Below are 14,620 nucleotides of genomic sequence, written 5' to 3'. Positions count from 1 at the left end.
AAGTGCTTTTCTCTTGAATGTAACAATTAATATTGTTTAATAAAGAAATGAAAATTTAGGCAATAGCCAGCCCCGTGAAAATTTGTCTGATCTGTTCTGGGGAAGTCATGGAGAGTGAGGGTTGGGGAAGCTGCTCAGGGCCCTCATCCTCCTCCTCAACCTCATCAGCCCTGGGTAGGCATTCAGGCAGCCTAGGGAAAGTCCGCTGTTGAGGCATAGCTGGCAATCCAACCAGCTACTGTTGCTCCTGTTGTGATTATGCAGCTCCTCGTGTTGTTTAAGGATGTGGTTGCACAAGAAAGGGTGTAGAGGAGATTCCTCAGGATGTTGCCCAGGCTGGAGAGTTTCAGCTATGAAGAGAGGCTAGTTAGGCTGGGGTTGTTCTCCTTAGAGCTGAGAAGACTGAAGTTTGGTGGGGAGGGGAGGGGAGAAGAGATGATTGACACGTACAAAATTATGAAGGACATGGAAAGGAAGAAATCTTTCCCCTCAGCAGAGAGGTCAATAATCAGGGGGTATAAATTTAAGGTCAGGGCAGGAGACTTAGAGGGGATTTAAGGAAAGACCTTCTCACCCAGAGGGTTGTAGGAATCTGTGACTCGTTGCCTGAAATGGTGGTAGAGGTGGGAATGCTCACAACATTTAAGAAGCTTTTACATGAGCACTAAAAACAGCATAGTATACAAGGCTATGGACCAAGTGCTGGAAAATGCAATTAGAATAAATAGGTGTTTGATAGTCGGCACAGAGACGGTGGGCTGAAGGGCCTCTTTCTGTGCTGTCTGGTTCTATGAAATCAATGCACATGTTATGAATGTGTTGGTCCAGGCTATTGAGTGTGCCTTGTACAGAATCTTTTGCTGCTCATGAATGGACTCGTATTGACAGAATCGCCATGAGACTAGCCATTCTCTCCTGAAAAGGATTCATGTATTCACACACCTGGCCAGTCCAATGGTAGTGGGTTATTGTTGATATTTGCTTGCAAAGTCAAGCCCCTGAGATCTGAATGAGCTCACCCCTGCCAGAGATACTCCACACACAGCATGAGCTTGCATTGCCTCCATGATCTCTGCCAGATGTCCACCCATCTACAGTACTGTTCCAAAAGCTGAGCCCCAAACACTGACTCCTTGGGCAGCTGGACCATCAATGTGACTTCTCTCCTTCACCCAAGGGGAGCTGTCCATGAATACTCTTACGTTGACACCTCCTCTTCCACTCTAGTGTTGCGTGCCTCACCCAGTGACCCCAACTCTAATTGTACACGAGAACGCACCGATATGCAAGTATCTGTGGTGAGGGATGGAGCACTCGTCGGATGTGATGCTGCACCCTCGGACATCTCTTGTGCCTCCTGATGCCTGAGGAAGGGCCCGGCTCATGGAGGTGGTCGCAGGCCTCTGATACCTGTGTGAGACACAAGAGATGGTAAAGAGATTTAAGCTTTGTCATCCGATTGGCTGTCACTATCCACACCGGTGCTCAGCATTTAATGATGTGATGCTCACTGCAAGACCATTCCCTCCAGTCACACTTGCATACACCTCCCATTGGCCCCCAATCCACATCCTCCTCTTGTCATCTTCAGTAGACCCTCCCCCCACCTCCCCACCCCAGCACTTAACACCATTATCCTCACCAGTGAAAACATTTTGTTGTATGACTTGACCACAGCTAATTGCACCTGGAATCAGAGATTCTCCGTCTCCAAAGTGCACGTGCCCTGTTACTTCTTAATGACCAGGAGGAGAAAGACTGCTTTCCCAGATCCCTCATGGTCAATTTGGCTGCCTCCAGCCCTTAAAACTATAGGCCCTTCCCCGACTTTTATTGAGTTTGAAGAGACCCATGATCTCCAGAGTTTGGGCCTCAGGTCTCATTAAAACCGAGGTGGCCTGGTGACTTTAGCTGATGTTGTGGTATTTACCAGCTTTTGGAGTGTGCTGAGGAGTTTAATTGGCCTCCTGCCTGATTGGGTTTCATAATATATTTAAAGAACAATTATTAGTTCAGCGAATAGGTTTCAAGTTATGGGGAACTAGATCTGCTAACGGAAGCCTAGGGCTGAAAATTCACACCCTTTACCCAAGATCGCAGTACGCTGGATGGGTTGCCTTCCCTTGGGGATTGTGGAGGGCCTTGTGAGATATACAACTTCTAGCTATTCAATAAGATGCAGTGACATAGAAGATGGTGGGATGCAAATTTCTAGGACTGAGATCTGCTGGGTGCAAATTAAATAGCATACAGGGTCAAATCAGGCCTGCAGCCGTCCAACGGGTGACATGGCTTGGATTGCGAAAAGCCTTTTCAGAAAGTAATGATTCTTTTAGCCTCTTTATGAAGGAGAATGATGGGCAGGTAGAAGTATTCTTCATGGAAACACAACACTTTCTAAACTCACAATCCAAAAACAGACAGATATCTACCAAGATTCTCAGCCTGCTAGACAAGCACAAGACATTCCCCTGGAGATGTAAGGACATGCCATTGTCATGTAAGTGCAAGGATTATCCTCTGATTCTGGGAAAAACAAGGTCAGAAACATAAGGTCCTGGGTGGGCATGCTCCAATGCATACGATACCAACAATATAGATGTTTGCCCCCCACCACCTTTTCCTTCACTGCACAAATTAAAAAGGTTGGTTGAAAACCTGAACTGTAATACCTTGTACCATCCCAAAAATGGAAACTGACCACCTATTCCTAGTTACATATGGCGGAGGAGGGGATGGTTACACAGAAATGCTTAGATCGGAGGCCATGTTACAGTAGGCAATAACTGTAATACATCAATGTTGTCATGCCTCAGGAAAAGGAGGCCTTTGGTTTTCCCACAGGAAATCAGCTGATCAGGAACAACAACCATCATGCAACTGTAACAAAGATTCTCAAACAATTTCCAAACCTCATTTATTGCTTTGTTGTGAAGGACACAGTTTTGCATACTTAATTCAACAGAAAATCCACCACAGAAAGATTTGAGAGGCTTAATTGATCTGTAAATTCATGTGACTTATAACTGACATTATGCTATTCAAAAATTAATCAAATCTAAAAGGCTCTAATTCAAATCAGCCCTGACAGAAACATTGCTAGGCAAGGAAGTGTTCACTGATGCTTTGTTTTGTCTGTATTTCTGCAATCTCTAAGACACTGGAGTGTACAACAAAAGCCTTCTCGTTATTCACAAAGTTCATTAAACTGTGACAAAGAAGAAGGTTACACTGATTAGATATTTGAAACGTATTACTTTATTCTTTTCAATGTAATCAATTTAATTCATCTCCCGAGAGTGTAATTTTTTTTTTGCAAATGCAATTATATTTAACAGTTAGCCTGCTGATTAGGCAAAAACAGAAATAATTAATCAGAAAATTACAAAAAAGAATTAATCACCACCATACATAGTGAAAACTTATTCTCATCTGTTATACAATAATGAAAATTCTACTAACAAATATATTAGCCAAGGTGCATCAGAAGTACACAAACTGCTTGATTTTTAAAAAAATATTAATATATTTAAAATAATCATATTGAAAGCCGCAACTTCATCTAAATGCACATCGATGGCTTTACAGGATGATTGCCCACCAATGCTGAAAATGTCTCTTCAAGATGTTACTTTGCTTTTCGTTCACAGACTTCTCTATAGAATGTTTCATCCTATAAATAAACAAAGCAAGAACTATTATGGGAATGTAGTTCTGTACCATTAGAAGCCATGATTGTGCCTACACACAGGGCCAGGAGGAGAAACCATGGGCCCTAGCGCTTCTCCTGTTTCCAGAGCCCTTTCCCCTTGTTGAATATTATTAATTTGACAGGAAGTTATCCTATTGACTGTTTATAATGTTGTGCAGATGATTACACTGTCTCATTAATATGTTCTATACACTGCAACATACATAAAGCAATACAGCACGGAGACAGGCCCAATCGGTCCATTGTGTCCTCCCAGATAGTCCCAATTGCCCGCCTTTGGCCCATATCGTTCTCATCCTTTCCCATCCAAGTACTTATCCAAATGCTGCCATTGTATCGTGACAGTAAATTCACAAACTATTGAGATGCTGGAAATACTCAGCATATCAGGCAACATCTTTGATGAGGTACAGAGTTAACGTTTCTTGTTGATGACATTCATCAGAACAGTAAAATGTATACTTTGGAGTAAGATTCAATACTTGCAACTCAGATTTAACGAAAGCCATCAGATTTTGTTTATCTGTGCTGTATCAGAACAAAGGATCACTTCCATGCTGCAGCTCAGTGTTTTTTTGGAGAGTTGTAGAAGGAAAATAGAGAAGGAATGCAGGAGAGGAGGGAAGGAGAGGGGATGGTCCCATTCATTTGTTTCTGCCTGAGCTCCCTCTTCTCCCCAATGAAGCAACTCATTCTCTTACCTCTCCCTACTAGACCTGCTATATGGCTGATGGCATTAGAGAGAGCTTCCCCCTCACAGCTCCCCATCTCACAGGGACCAGGAACAGTAAGAAGTCTCACAACAACGGGTTAAAGTCCAACAGATTTAATTGGTAGCATGAGCTTTTGGAGTGCTGCCCCTTTGTTAGGTGAGTGGAGAGTTGGGTTCATGAACAGGTATATATAGACAGGAGGCGGAATTTTACCAACACGTCTGCCCAAGTTTCACACGATCCTGCCCAAAGCCAATGGAGAATGCGATTCTGCAAGCTGAGCCCACCTCCTGGTAAAATTAAAATTCCGCCCACAGACTCAATTACAAGATAATGGTTAGAATGCGAATCTTAATAGGTAATAATCATCTTTGTAGAAACTTGATGTCTGTGTTGATATGCGCGATCTTTTTGGAGATCCTCACCACTTTGAGCCGACAGTTTGCTGTGTCAGTGGAGCCATGATGTGGAGATGCTGGCATTGAAATGGGGTAAGCACAGTAAGAGGTCTCACAACACCAGGTTAAAGTCCAACAGGTTTATTTGGTAGCATGAGCTTTTGGAGCATTGCTCCTTCATCAGGTGAGTGGAGAATTGGGTACCTCATGCTACCAAATAAATCTGGGACTTTAACCTGGTGTCGTGAGGCTTCTTACTGTGTTTACCCCAGTCCAACGCCAGCATCTCCACATCATGGCTACCACCAACATGCATACTGCCGGCTCAAAGTGGAGAGGGTCTCCAAGAAGATCGCGCGTGTTGACACAGACATCAAGTTTCTACAAAGATGATTACCTATTAAGACTCACATTCCAACCATTACCTTACAGTTGCATTTGTGTCTAAATATGCCCTCTTTGGAAACCCAACTCTCCACTCACCTGATGAAGAGGCAGTTCTCCAAAAGCTCCTGCTACCAAATAAACCTCTTGTACTTTAACCTGGTGTGGAGAGACTTTTTACTGTGCCCACCCCAGTCCAATGCCAGCATCTCCACACCACGGGACCAGGAAGTTAGTGGATTGGCTCCCAGCAGCAGAGTGCCAGGCAGTGACCATCTCTAGCAAGAGAGAATCTAACCATCTCCTCTTGATACTCAATGGCATTAACATTACTAGTGGGGAAGTCAGCAACATCCTGGAGATTACCACTGAGCAGAAACTGAACTAGACTAGCCACAAATACTGTGGTGACAAGAGCAGGTCAGAGACTGGGAATTCTGCAGTAAATACCTTATCTCCTGAATTCCCAAAGCCTGTTCACCACCTATAAGGCATTAGTCAGGAGTGTGATGGAATACCCTTCACTTATCTGAAGCTTCAAAAACACTCAAGAGGCTCGACAACATTCAGGACAAAGCAGCCCACTTGATTGGCATCCCATCTATCACCTTATACATTCACTCCCTCCACCAGTGACGCACAGTGGTATCAGTGTGTACCATCTACAATATGCACAGCAACAACTCACCAATAGTCCTCTGATGGCATCAACCAAAACTGTGATCTTTGACACCTGTAAGACACATGGGAACCCCAGCAAGTCATCTCCAAGCTACACAGCATCCAATCTTGGAACTATCTTGCCATTCCTTCACTATCATTGGGTCAAAGTCCTGAGACTCCCTGCCTAACAACACTGTGGGTGCACTTTCACGATGTAGAGATACCAGTGTTGGACTGGGGCAAACACAGTAAGAAGTCTCACAACACCAGGTTAAAGTCCAACCAGTTTATTTGATAGTAATCCCACAAGCCTTCCACACCTTTCACACACCTGACGAAGGAACAGCATTCCCAAAAGCTTGTGGGATTACTATCAAATTAACTGGTTGGATTTTAACCTGGTGTTGTGAGACTTCTTACTGGGTGTACTTTCACCACATGAACAGCAGCAGTTCAAGAAAGCACCTCACCACCATTTTCTCACGGCAATTAGGGATGGACAATAAATGCTGGCCTGGCCAATGATGCCCACAGCCCACCATAAAGCAAATGAAAGAAAAATCTCATTGAATGGCATAGTCATGATCACTTCTCACTTGCATTGCTATTCTAGACCTGTTCTAGATCCAACATGGCTTTCCACAAAATTCCAGGGGTCCTTTTGTAAAATAAAGAGTTAATAGTTATAGTAGTGAGATAATGATGTGTATCATGATGGAACAGTGGCCATCATGTGCAAGGGAAAATGAAATTGCCTCAGCAAGAGAGATGCCTAGAATGTACTACAGTGTAAATAAAGGAGTTTTTGAAGAAATTTCTATCCATTTGTGGACATGCGTGTCTCCAGCTGGCCAGCATTTATTGCCCATCCCTCATTGCACTTGAAATTGAGTGACTTACTAGGCCATTTTGGAGTGTTGTTGACAGTCAACTACATTGCTATGGCTCTGGAGTCATATGTAGGCCAGACCAAGTAAGGACAGCAGATTTTCTTCCCTAAGGATATTAGTGAACCAGGTGGGTTTTCCTGGCAATGGCTTCATGGTCATCGGTAGATTCTTAATTTGAATTAACTAAAACCATTATCTGGAATTATTGAATGCAAATTTCTGCATTGGCAGGATTCGAACCCAGGACCCAGAACATTAGCTGTGTTTCTGGATTATTAGTTTAATGATAATACCCGTAGGCCATCGCCTCCTCTAAAAATAAATTTACTGAAGTTAGACCCAAGTTACTCATAACTAGTGGGAAACCTTCCCAGTCCCAGAACAACTCTCAAATTATCTGAAGAGAGATTCAAATAATATTTAAAGTGGAAACCAAACTATAAACCATGGTGGCAGCAGCAGTGACACCAATCTAACAATGATCTGAAGCAATGAACAGAACACCCAGTGGCAGAAATCGGAAGGTTTTTTCAAAGAATGAATCAGAGGACTTACCTTGGTGTGAAGTACGCTAAGAATCACTGTAGTCACACAATACATGCCCCATCAACAGCCATTAAAAAAACAACAGAGAACTATAGACAGACCAGTGTTGGACGTTGTAGGGAAAGCAGAAGACCTCGCCAGAATTAAGGGGGGGGGGGGTGAAATCGGGGACCCTGAAGTGGTCGGATGGTAGAGGGGGCTGGTGCCCCCTGGGCATGGGCACCCTGGCAGTATCAGCTTGTGCCCCCAGCACTGCCCAAGGGGCAACGTGACCATGCCCAGGGGCACCTTGGCACTGCCCAGTGGGCAGTGCCAAGGGGTGGGACCAATTGTGGGCAGAGCCTAGAGACGATTAGTGGGGGTGGTGGATCCCACTGCTACTCTGCATTGAGATTGGTCTGGACTGGAGGGAGGCCAACGATTGGGACGGGCTGGGGGGTTTGCACATTGGGGCGCTCTGGAGCGAGGGGGTGGGTGGGGTCAGTGCTGGCCCAGGAATTGTTCTGGGGGCCGTGATCTGGCCATGGGGGGTTGGGGGGGGGGGGGGTGGGTGCAGAGGTGCAGCACTGCAGGGGTCACAGGTTGACTAGCAATTGAGCTGGCCAGCAAATAGGGACTCTGCCAGATTGGGACAACAGCGCATGTGCAGAGTTCTGGAACTGTCAGACTCCAGTGCGAATAGGGACCCCCCACCGCCCCGGGTTTTGAATGAGATTCCTGATTGCAACCTCTGCATTGTACAGAATGGGGAGATTCAGGTCTGACGTTGCACCGACAAAACAGTCATGATCTAGAACAGTTTTCCCATCAATTCTGCACTTTGGGGAGAATCGCCCCGAGTCTTTCATTGAAAAAGTTTCATGAGACCGGTTTGTTGTCATGGAGATCACAGCCCAGTTACCAGCAGTCATAGAAAGCTGCTTTCACACTCTGCAAATGTGTTTGTCTTCCATGGAAAGGGCAAGCAACCACATATGCCCACAATGTTCTCCCAGAATACGGAGAGCACTGTGGGATATTAACACCTTTATGAGATTGACTAGGAAGGGAGTAAGGGAAAAAATTGGATAGAATCTCTAACAGTGCAGGATGTTTATTGAAACCGTAACAAACGTTAATTCCAAAAATTGTATGTTGAGGAAGAATAAAACTGAAGCTATCCTGTACTTTAAAAGAGGTTTATTCCCAAAACAGCACAAAGACATCACAGACTCTCCCAGTTCCCGACAACTCAGTGTTCCACCTATCATTACTTATGACCTTTTGAGCTTGTTTTTTTTTATCTTTTAAAAAGAGTTTTTTTTTATATAGTTAGATCAACACCCATCACCTTTCTAACAATACAATTGCCTCAGCAATGTAATTACTATCAAACTTCTACAATGTAATTGCCATTTCACAAAATGATTGCTATTGATCTTAACAATGTAATTAATAAGACAATGGCAGTAAATAGTTTAAGATTGTTATTAAAAGAAGTTGAGGTTATACGGGGGAGGGGGTGGTGGGAGAGGGTGTTGGATAACGGGTTAATAGTTATGGTAATAAGATAGTAATGTGTATCATGGTGGAATAGTGACATCAACAGTGATGTGCAAGAGGCTGAGAAAAAAAGATGAAATAGTTTATATAAGGGAGAGTTTCTTCCTCACTGCCTTCAGACTTTTAATGGACCTACTTCATATTAAATTCACCTTTCTCTACACCCTAGCTATGAACTGTAACACTACATTCTGCATCCTTTCCTTTCCTTCTCCACGTACGGTATGCTTTGTCTGTATAGCGCGCAAGAAATAATTCTTTTCACTATATACTAATACATGTGACAATAAAAAATCAAATTAAAATTGTCATTGGATGTTAGCATGTAGATGAGGAAAAAGCACGTTCAGTGGGTTAATTCAGGGATAACAGCTGGAGCAGGTGAGAAGACTAGGCATTCCTGAAAATTAGCTATCTAGAATTAAATTGGGATGGGTCAAATTAAGGAATATCAATCTCATTGTGCTAGTCATTGACATTGATTATTTTGTTGACTATGTTGAAAAATGCAAATTGGTCACAGGATGAGAAATGATTACTCCCCAGGACCAGTCAAAGATAGCACGCTCTTATTTTTCAAATTGCCATATGGGATGTGAACGATACCGGCTAGGCCAGCATTGATCATCCCACCTTGCCCTTGAGAAGGCAATGCTGATTCTAGATACACTTGCCTAGAAGCCTGTAGTAAATAAAGGAGAACTAATCACTCATAAGTAGTGGAAAACCTTCTCAATCCGGGATAGGCCACAAGTTACCCAAGAAGAGATCCAAATTGTATTTAAAGTGGGAACCAAACCACCAACCACTGTTCACAATAAATATCATCAGGATGAAATGAATCATCCCAAATTGTGCGATAGAAGGCATGCAAAAAATTGAGCTTTTCTTAATAGAGAGTATTGATCCTTTCGATCTATGAAGGTTATATCACCACCCAGAGGGAAAACAGGAGAATTTTATTTGTTTCTCTACATGTCTACTCGAGGCATTGCGTGTATCAAAGGCTTGTTCAAGAACAATGAATGAAATACACTGCTGTTAAACTCCAGCAGTAACACGTGAGCGTTCTTAAGCCTGATCTTTGCCAACCTGCATCTGTGTGTTCTGGGATTTTGAAGAATTGGTGTTGCCCCATTACCTATGATGATATTTACAAAGAGCACAATGAATTTTGTGTGTGCATTATCCAATTATATTTGTTCATGACACTATCGATCCTCATTCTATATTTCAGAAGAATTATACTCAATCTGGATAATTTAGCTTTGTGAACATTGCTCGTTTATCTGCCCGTGGATATATAGGTTGTTAAGCCAATTCTATTTGTCACATACAAAATTATCCACGCCCTGAAAGCAGCAATCTATTTCCCCATTCTCTACATAATGCTGGCTTAATTCCTGCCAGTAATCAGCACCTCTATGTCAAACATGGAGAGCTGAGTGTTATTTAAGTTTATTATTATTGTCACAGGTAGGCTTACATTAACACTGCAGTAAACCCATGTTACTTCCAGCTTTTAATTTCAAGTTATGAAAGATCATCCCGAAACCACGTACACTTACCACATCCTTCATCTAGGGGATGCTCTCTTCATTTGTTATCTTTATAACCATCTAAAAAAGATATAAGAGCACAAAGTCATTTCAATAAACATGCACGAAGAAGCATGACACAAATTAATACATGAGCTTTACAATTAATGAATTCATCTCTTTTCAGCGAGTGCCAAATTCCACTCAAATTCTGCTAAAAAAAAATCACTAACACTAATGTCCACTAATTCTATGTAACTTATGGTGACCAAAATCTGGTGGTGTTATTGAAGAAGCTGTGGTGGTCAGGTGTTTAAATTTCAGAAGAATCGTATTCAACCTGGATAACTTTGTTAACATTGTGTGATTTGCTCAATTATAGTCGTGTAAAAGCTCAGAAAGAATAGTGCACAGCAGAAGCACAGTAAGTAGCTGACACACTTATGAATCATCAAGTTTAATTTCAAGCTTCTCGATCCGGTCCATGTGCTGAATCAGCCTTTTGCAGACGAATACTCAAATACAACATTTTCATTTAGAACTAATTTCATGGGAAATTGAGAGCGCGTTTTAAACTGATGAATGTGTATCAATGAGGTCAATAAACTGATGCAAATTAATGGCAGGCTTTTACAGGATGAGGAGTTCATTTTACATGTCTGCAGTTTATCTGCTGAATCTCCGATGAAATCTGAATAAACTGCCATCTTGTTTTTATTCTTATAAATTACTAAATCTTACCAGGTCTGTGCACCTGAAAGACCTACCCTTGGCCTTTGCTGACCTCCTGAAATGAAATCCAAACAGTTTTCTGAATCTCTCTTGTCCCCTTGGTGCCTGGAATGTAAACCATGGTCTTTCAGCCAGTTCTTCTCATTTGCTTAACGTATAGCACAACTAGAGCGACTGCTAACTCACCCAGCCACTGAATGGGAATGCTCTGACAATCAAACTACGCGGAGGTGTTATGCCTCATCAGAGAGACCTCTGGGACATTCTGAACCAGTCTATCAACAGCCAGCTCCAGCAATAGTGTTTTTCACTAAGAGACAACATTTTTACTTACATTGAACATTTTTCACACTGTTCTTCGTTCAGAAAGCAAGTCTGGGGAGAAGAGAAACTGCCTGAAGATTTTTACATTTGGTAAATTGAGTACCTCAGGCCTAGGGACAGCAATAAGATACATGGCTTCAAAGGAAAGTAGGAATGAGCTGCAAAGCTACTTGGTGTGGAAATCAGGATGACAGCAGGTTTAGCTGTCATGCCCCAGTTCTCATGGTAAGGAATCACACATGTAAATTGGCTACTTAGATGAGGTACTGGTTAATGGTATTGGATTCGTAGCCCAACATAAATCACGACTTGCGGAAGAGCAATGAGTAAATTGAGTAAAAAGCCATTTCTAAGTAACAAAAAGTGTTACATGGTCACATTTAGCAATAAATAATTTACATGCATAGTACTTAGGATATAGGATTACCTTAGCCTTAAGAACATAATGTGGCTGTTTAATAGAATGCATTGAAAGAAAGGAGAGTATTCAAAAATTACATTAACATTTGTCATGACTATTAACTGAAAATTATGTCCATTCCATCTTTTTATATGCCAACTGTGGATTCCTCACATTCTCCCTTTGGTGTGAAAGTGAGATCAACTTTTCAGTTAAGGCGAGATAGGTAAGACCAGTTTTAATAGTATAGAATTGGACCACTGACAACTTCTCTTGCATTGCCCCCACCCTAAGCACTCTGTCTTCACCAATGTCTCTATCTTGAACTGCAAATAAATATTACACATGCAGGCCTGAGAGCTTAAAGTTTTAAATATTATCTGGTCACTGGACCTGACTTTATGATGGGAATTTGCTGCAGAAAATCACTGGGCATATTTTGTGGTTTTCTTACATGCACCCCTTTTTGAAAGTTATTCTCATACAAATAACATGAACTTTCCAAAGGATTAATCTCTCACATTTAGAAATGCTTGGAGTTAGAGAAACTCACATGTGCTTTGCCTCACAACAAAATTCTGCAATTAATTTTAGGGAACATGTACATGTTTGGACAGTTGAAGACAACAGTGAACAAAAGTTGGCTCAGAATCAAATTGCACCAATTGTGCCAGTCATAAGATCACCAAAATGTAATTGTTTAATTGTACAAAATTTTCAAAAACAAAGTATGGAAAGCTATCTCCTTCAGCCTCCCATCCATGCAAATTCCATCTTTATCTTTGATGCAAAGACTTCATGGATTTCCTTAATTCCCAAAATTGAGATTACTGCTCTGCTGTCCCACTTGCTTGCCAGCTTCTTCCTAACCGCACTCTGCAATTTCCTTCATCACCCCTCCCATAGCTGGACACATCATTAAACAGCATGAAGCCCCCTATTTAAAGAGATCATCTACTATTGACAAGTTAGTTGCTGGATTATTTGTCCTGGCTGTTTTCTATAGTTGGCTAAAGTTTCAGAAATGTACAGGAAGTGGGCCGGCAGGTTCTGAACAACTTAGTTATTTAAAAATCAATAACGCTCAGGCGTGGGCATCGAGTTTTCTCTTGGCATTGAGCGTGACTGGAAGAAAGAGCAAGAACTATGCAACACAGGCCAAACTGACTGAAGAGGAAAAGGGAGAGAAGAACTGTCAGCGGGAGGCTATATCCACAAGAGAGTATTTAGGGAGTGAATCTGTTGGAGAATGGGTTATTGGAGTGCTATCATGGAAGGCCCTTTACACACTTCTATCCAAAGCCATGATAGCAGCAGTCTGAGCTTTCACAACCATAAGATGAGGTTGCATGGCACCAGTCTGAGGTTCAACTCCAGCACTCCGGCATTGACTGGATGTTCCTCCTGCTGCAATGGAAGCTCAGACATTGGCCATCAGATAGTATTGCACAGCTGTTTTCACAACTGCTGGAGGTAACCACCCTTCAATGCTGGAAAGAGATGAGCTTCAAACTCTGAAAAAGAAAAGGTATGGCAAATCGGTGCTGGACATCTCCATGCTCTTTGACACCGAGGGCAGGCTTCCCTGCAGGTTTCCCAGTGCAGCAAGTATTTGGATATGTGCATCCACCAGGCTTCCTCAGTAACCCGGACCATGAGAGCACTCATTAGAGGCCACTGAAGCAGAACTTCACCCTCAAGAAAGCTGGCTCATCTCCCTGCCTCTCTGGCTCCTACATACTTGTGACTGGTTTCTCAACATGTGGAAATATCCCTTTAGCCTCTCTTCTAAATCATCCTCAATGTCTGCCTCTGAGCTTGTGGCTGCAACTGTGAAATCAAGAGGCTTGGCTCTTCATCTTCCACTGTTTTCTTGTTCTTCCCCCATTGTCTGGTGAGGTTGTAACTCCTGAGTATTTGAATGGGTAAACAGACACGTGGAGAGTTGAAGTAAGGGTCAGGAAAAGCAAGTAGAAGTAATGTTTGATTACACTCTTGGCAACCTTTTAGTCAGGAGAGATTGTGGGATGAGGAAGGTGAAGAATGAGGTCTCAGGATGCCCTCATCTCAAATAGCTCCATTTTTGCCAGTGGTCACTTCAGTAATAGGCCTACCCATAATAGCCAACAGCATATCTTCCATGAGGATCAGAACATATAGGTTCCTCTGTGGTTCATTCCTGCTGGCACCAGTTGTGTCTCAATTTCTCCTGCATGAAAGAGCAAGTGTCAACAAGGTTTGTGTAATCTGTTTGGGTGATGTGCCCATTATGGTTGAAACTTCTGACTGCATTGCATCTATAACTCTGGAGCTATGCTCGTAACATTGACATCCTTCACTATCTGAGGGTCTCCACAAAGGCACAAGACATCTCTCCTGCATTGAATCTCTTCCATGAAAATCTGCAGCGCAGTGCCTGTAAACCTTAGTGCTCGATCTCTGCTATGGTCAGCCCATCATTGATTATTACATAATACAATATTGCCAAGGAGCTCATCACCTCCATAATATACATTTTCCCTTTAAGAGGTAATGAAATAACTGTAACAGGCACTCTGCTGTTGCACGCAATTAACTCCAGTTGTACCTAGAGATCATGAAAATGAGCAGGCAGCACGAATATGGCACGTTGCCTGCATTCCATCAAATAGGCACAAGCTCATAGAACCTCCGAGTCACCACACTCATTTTTAAGGGCTTACAGTTTTAAACCCAGAGACTCAAATCATCAACAGTTAGTGACTTCAGCATATTAAAACAGCCATTCTAGCATTAGTG

At 42.5% G+C, this 14,620-nt stretch overlaps 1 protein-coding gene across 8 annotated transcripts in view; it reads right to left on the bottom strand.

Moving 5' to 3' along the window:
• Nucleotides 1-2,900: 2,900 nt before the first annotated feature.
• Nucleotides 2,901-14,620, bottom strand: part of dcdc2c (doublecortin domain containing 2C) — a 151,468-nt gene continuing 139,748 nt past the window's right edge. For 6 of the 8 annotated variants that reach the window (XM_080192102.1, XM_080192100.1, XM_080192105.1 and 3 more), the window contains 3 exons: nucleotides 11,128-11,223; nucleotides 10,417-10,467; nucleotides 2,901-3,673 (listed from right to left, as the gene is read on the bottom strand). In XM_080192102.1, the coding sequence (XP_080048228.1) occupies nucleotides 10,429-10,467; nucleotides 11,128-11,223 (135 nt within the window). In that variant the 3' untranslated portion in view covers nucleotides 2,901-3,673; nucleotides 10,417-10,428. The remainder of the gene's footprint in view (nucleotides 3,674-10,416; nucleotides 10,468-11,127; nucleotides 11,224-14,620) is intronic. The other 2 variants (XM_080192104.1, XM_080192108.1) reach the window with 2 other exon arrangements.

The sequence above is a fragment of the Carcharhinus amblyrhynchos genome, chromosome 7, assembly GCF_965287045.1.
Source record: "Carcharhinus amblyrhynchos chromosome 7, sCarAmb.v2.hapA, whole genome shotgun sequence".
Taxonomy (NCBI): domain Eukaryota; kingdom Metazoa; phylum Chordata; class Chondrichthyes; order Carcharhiniformes; family Carcharhinidae; genus Carcharhinus; species Carcharhinus amblyrhynchos.
This window is presented reverse-complemented; position numbering and strand designations above follow the sequence as displayed.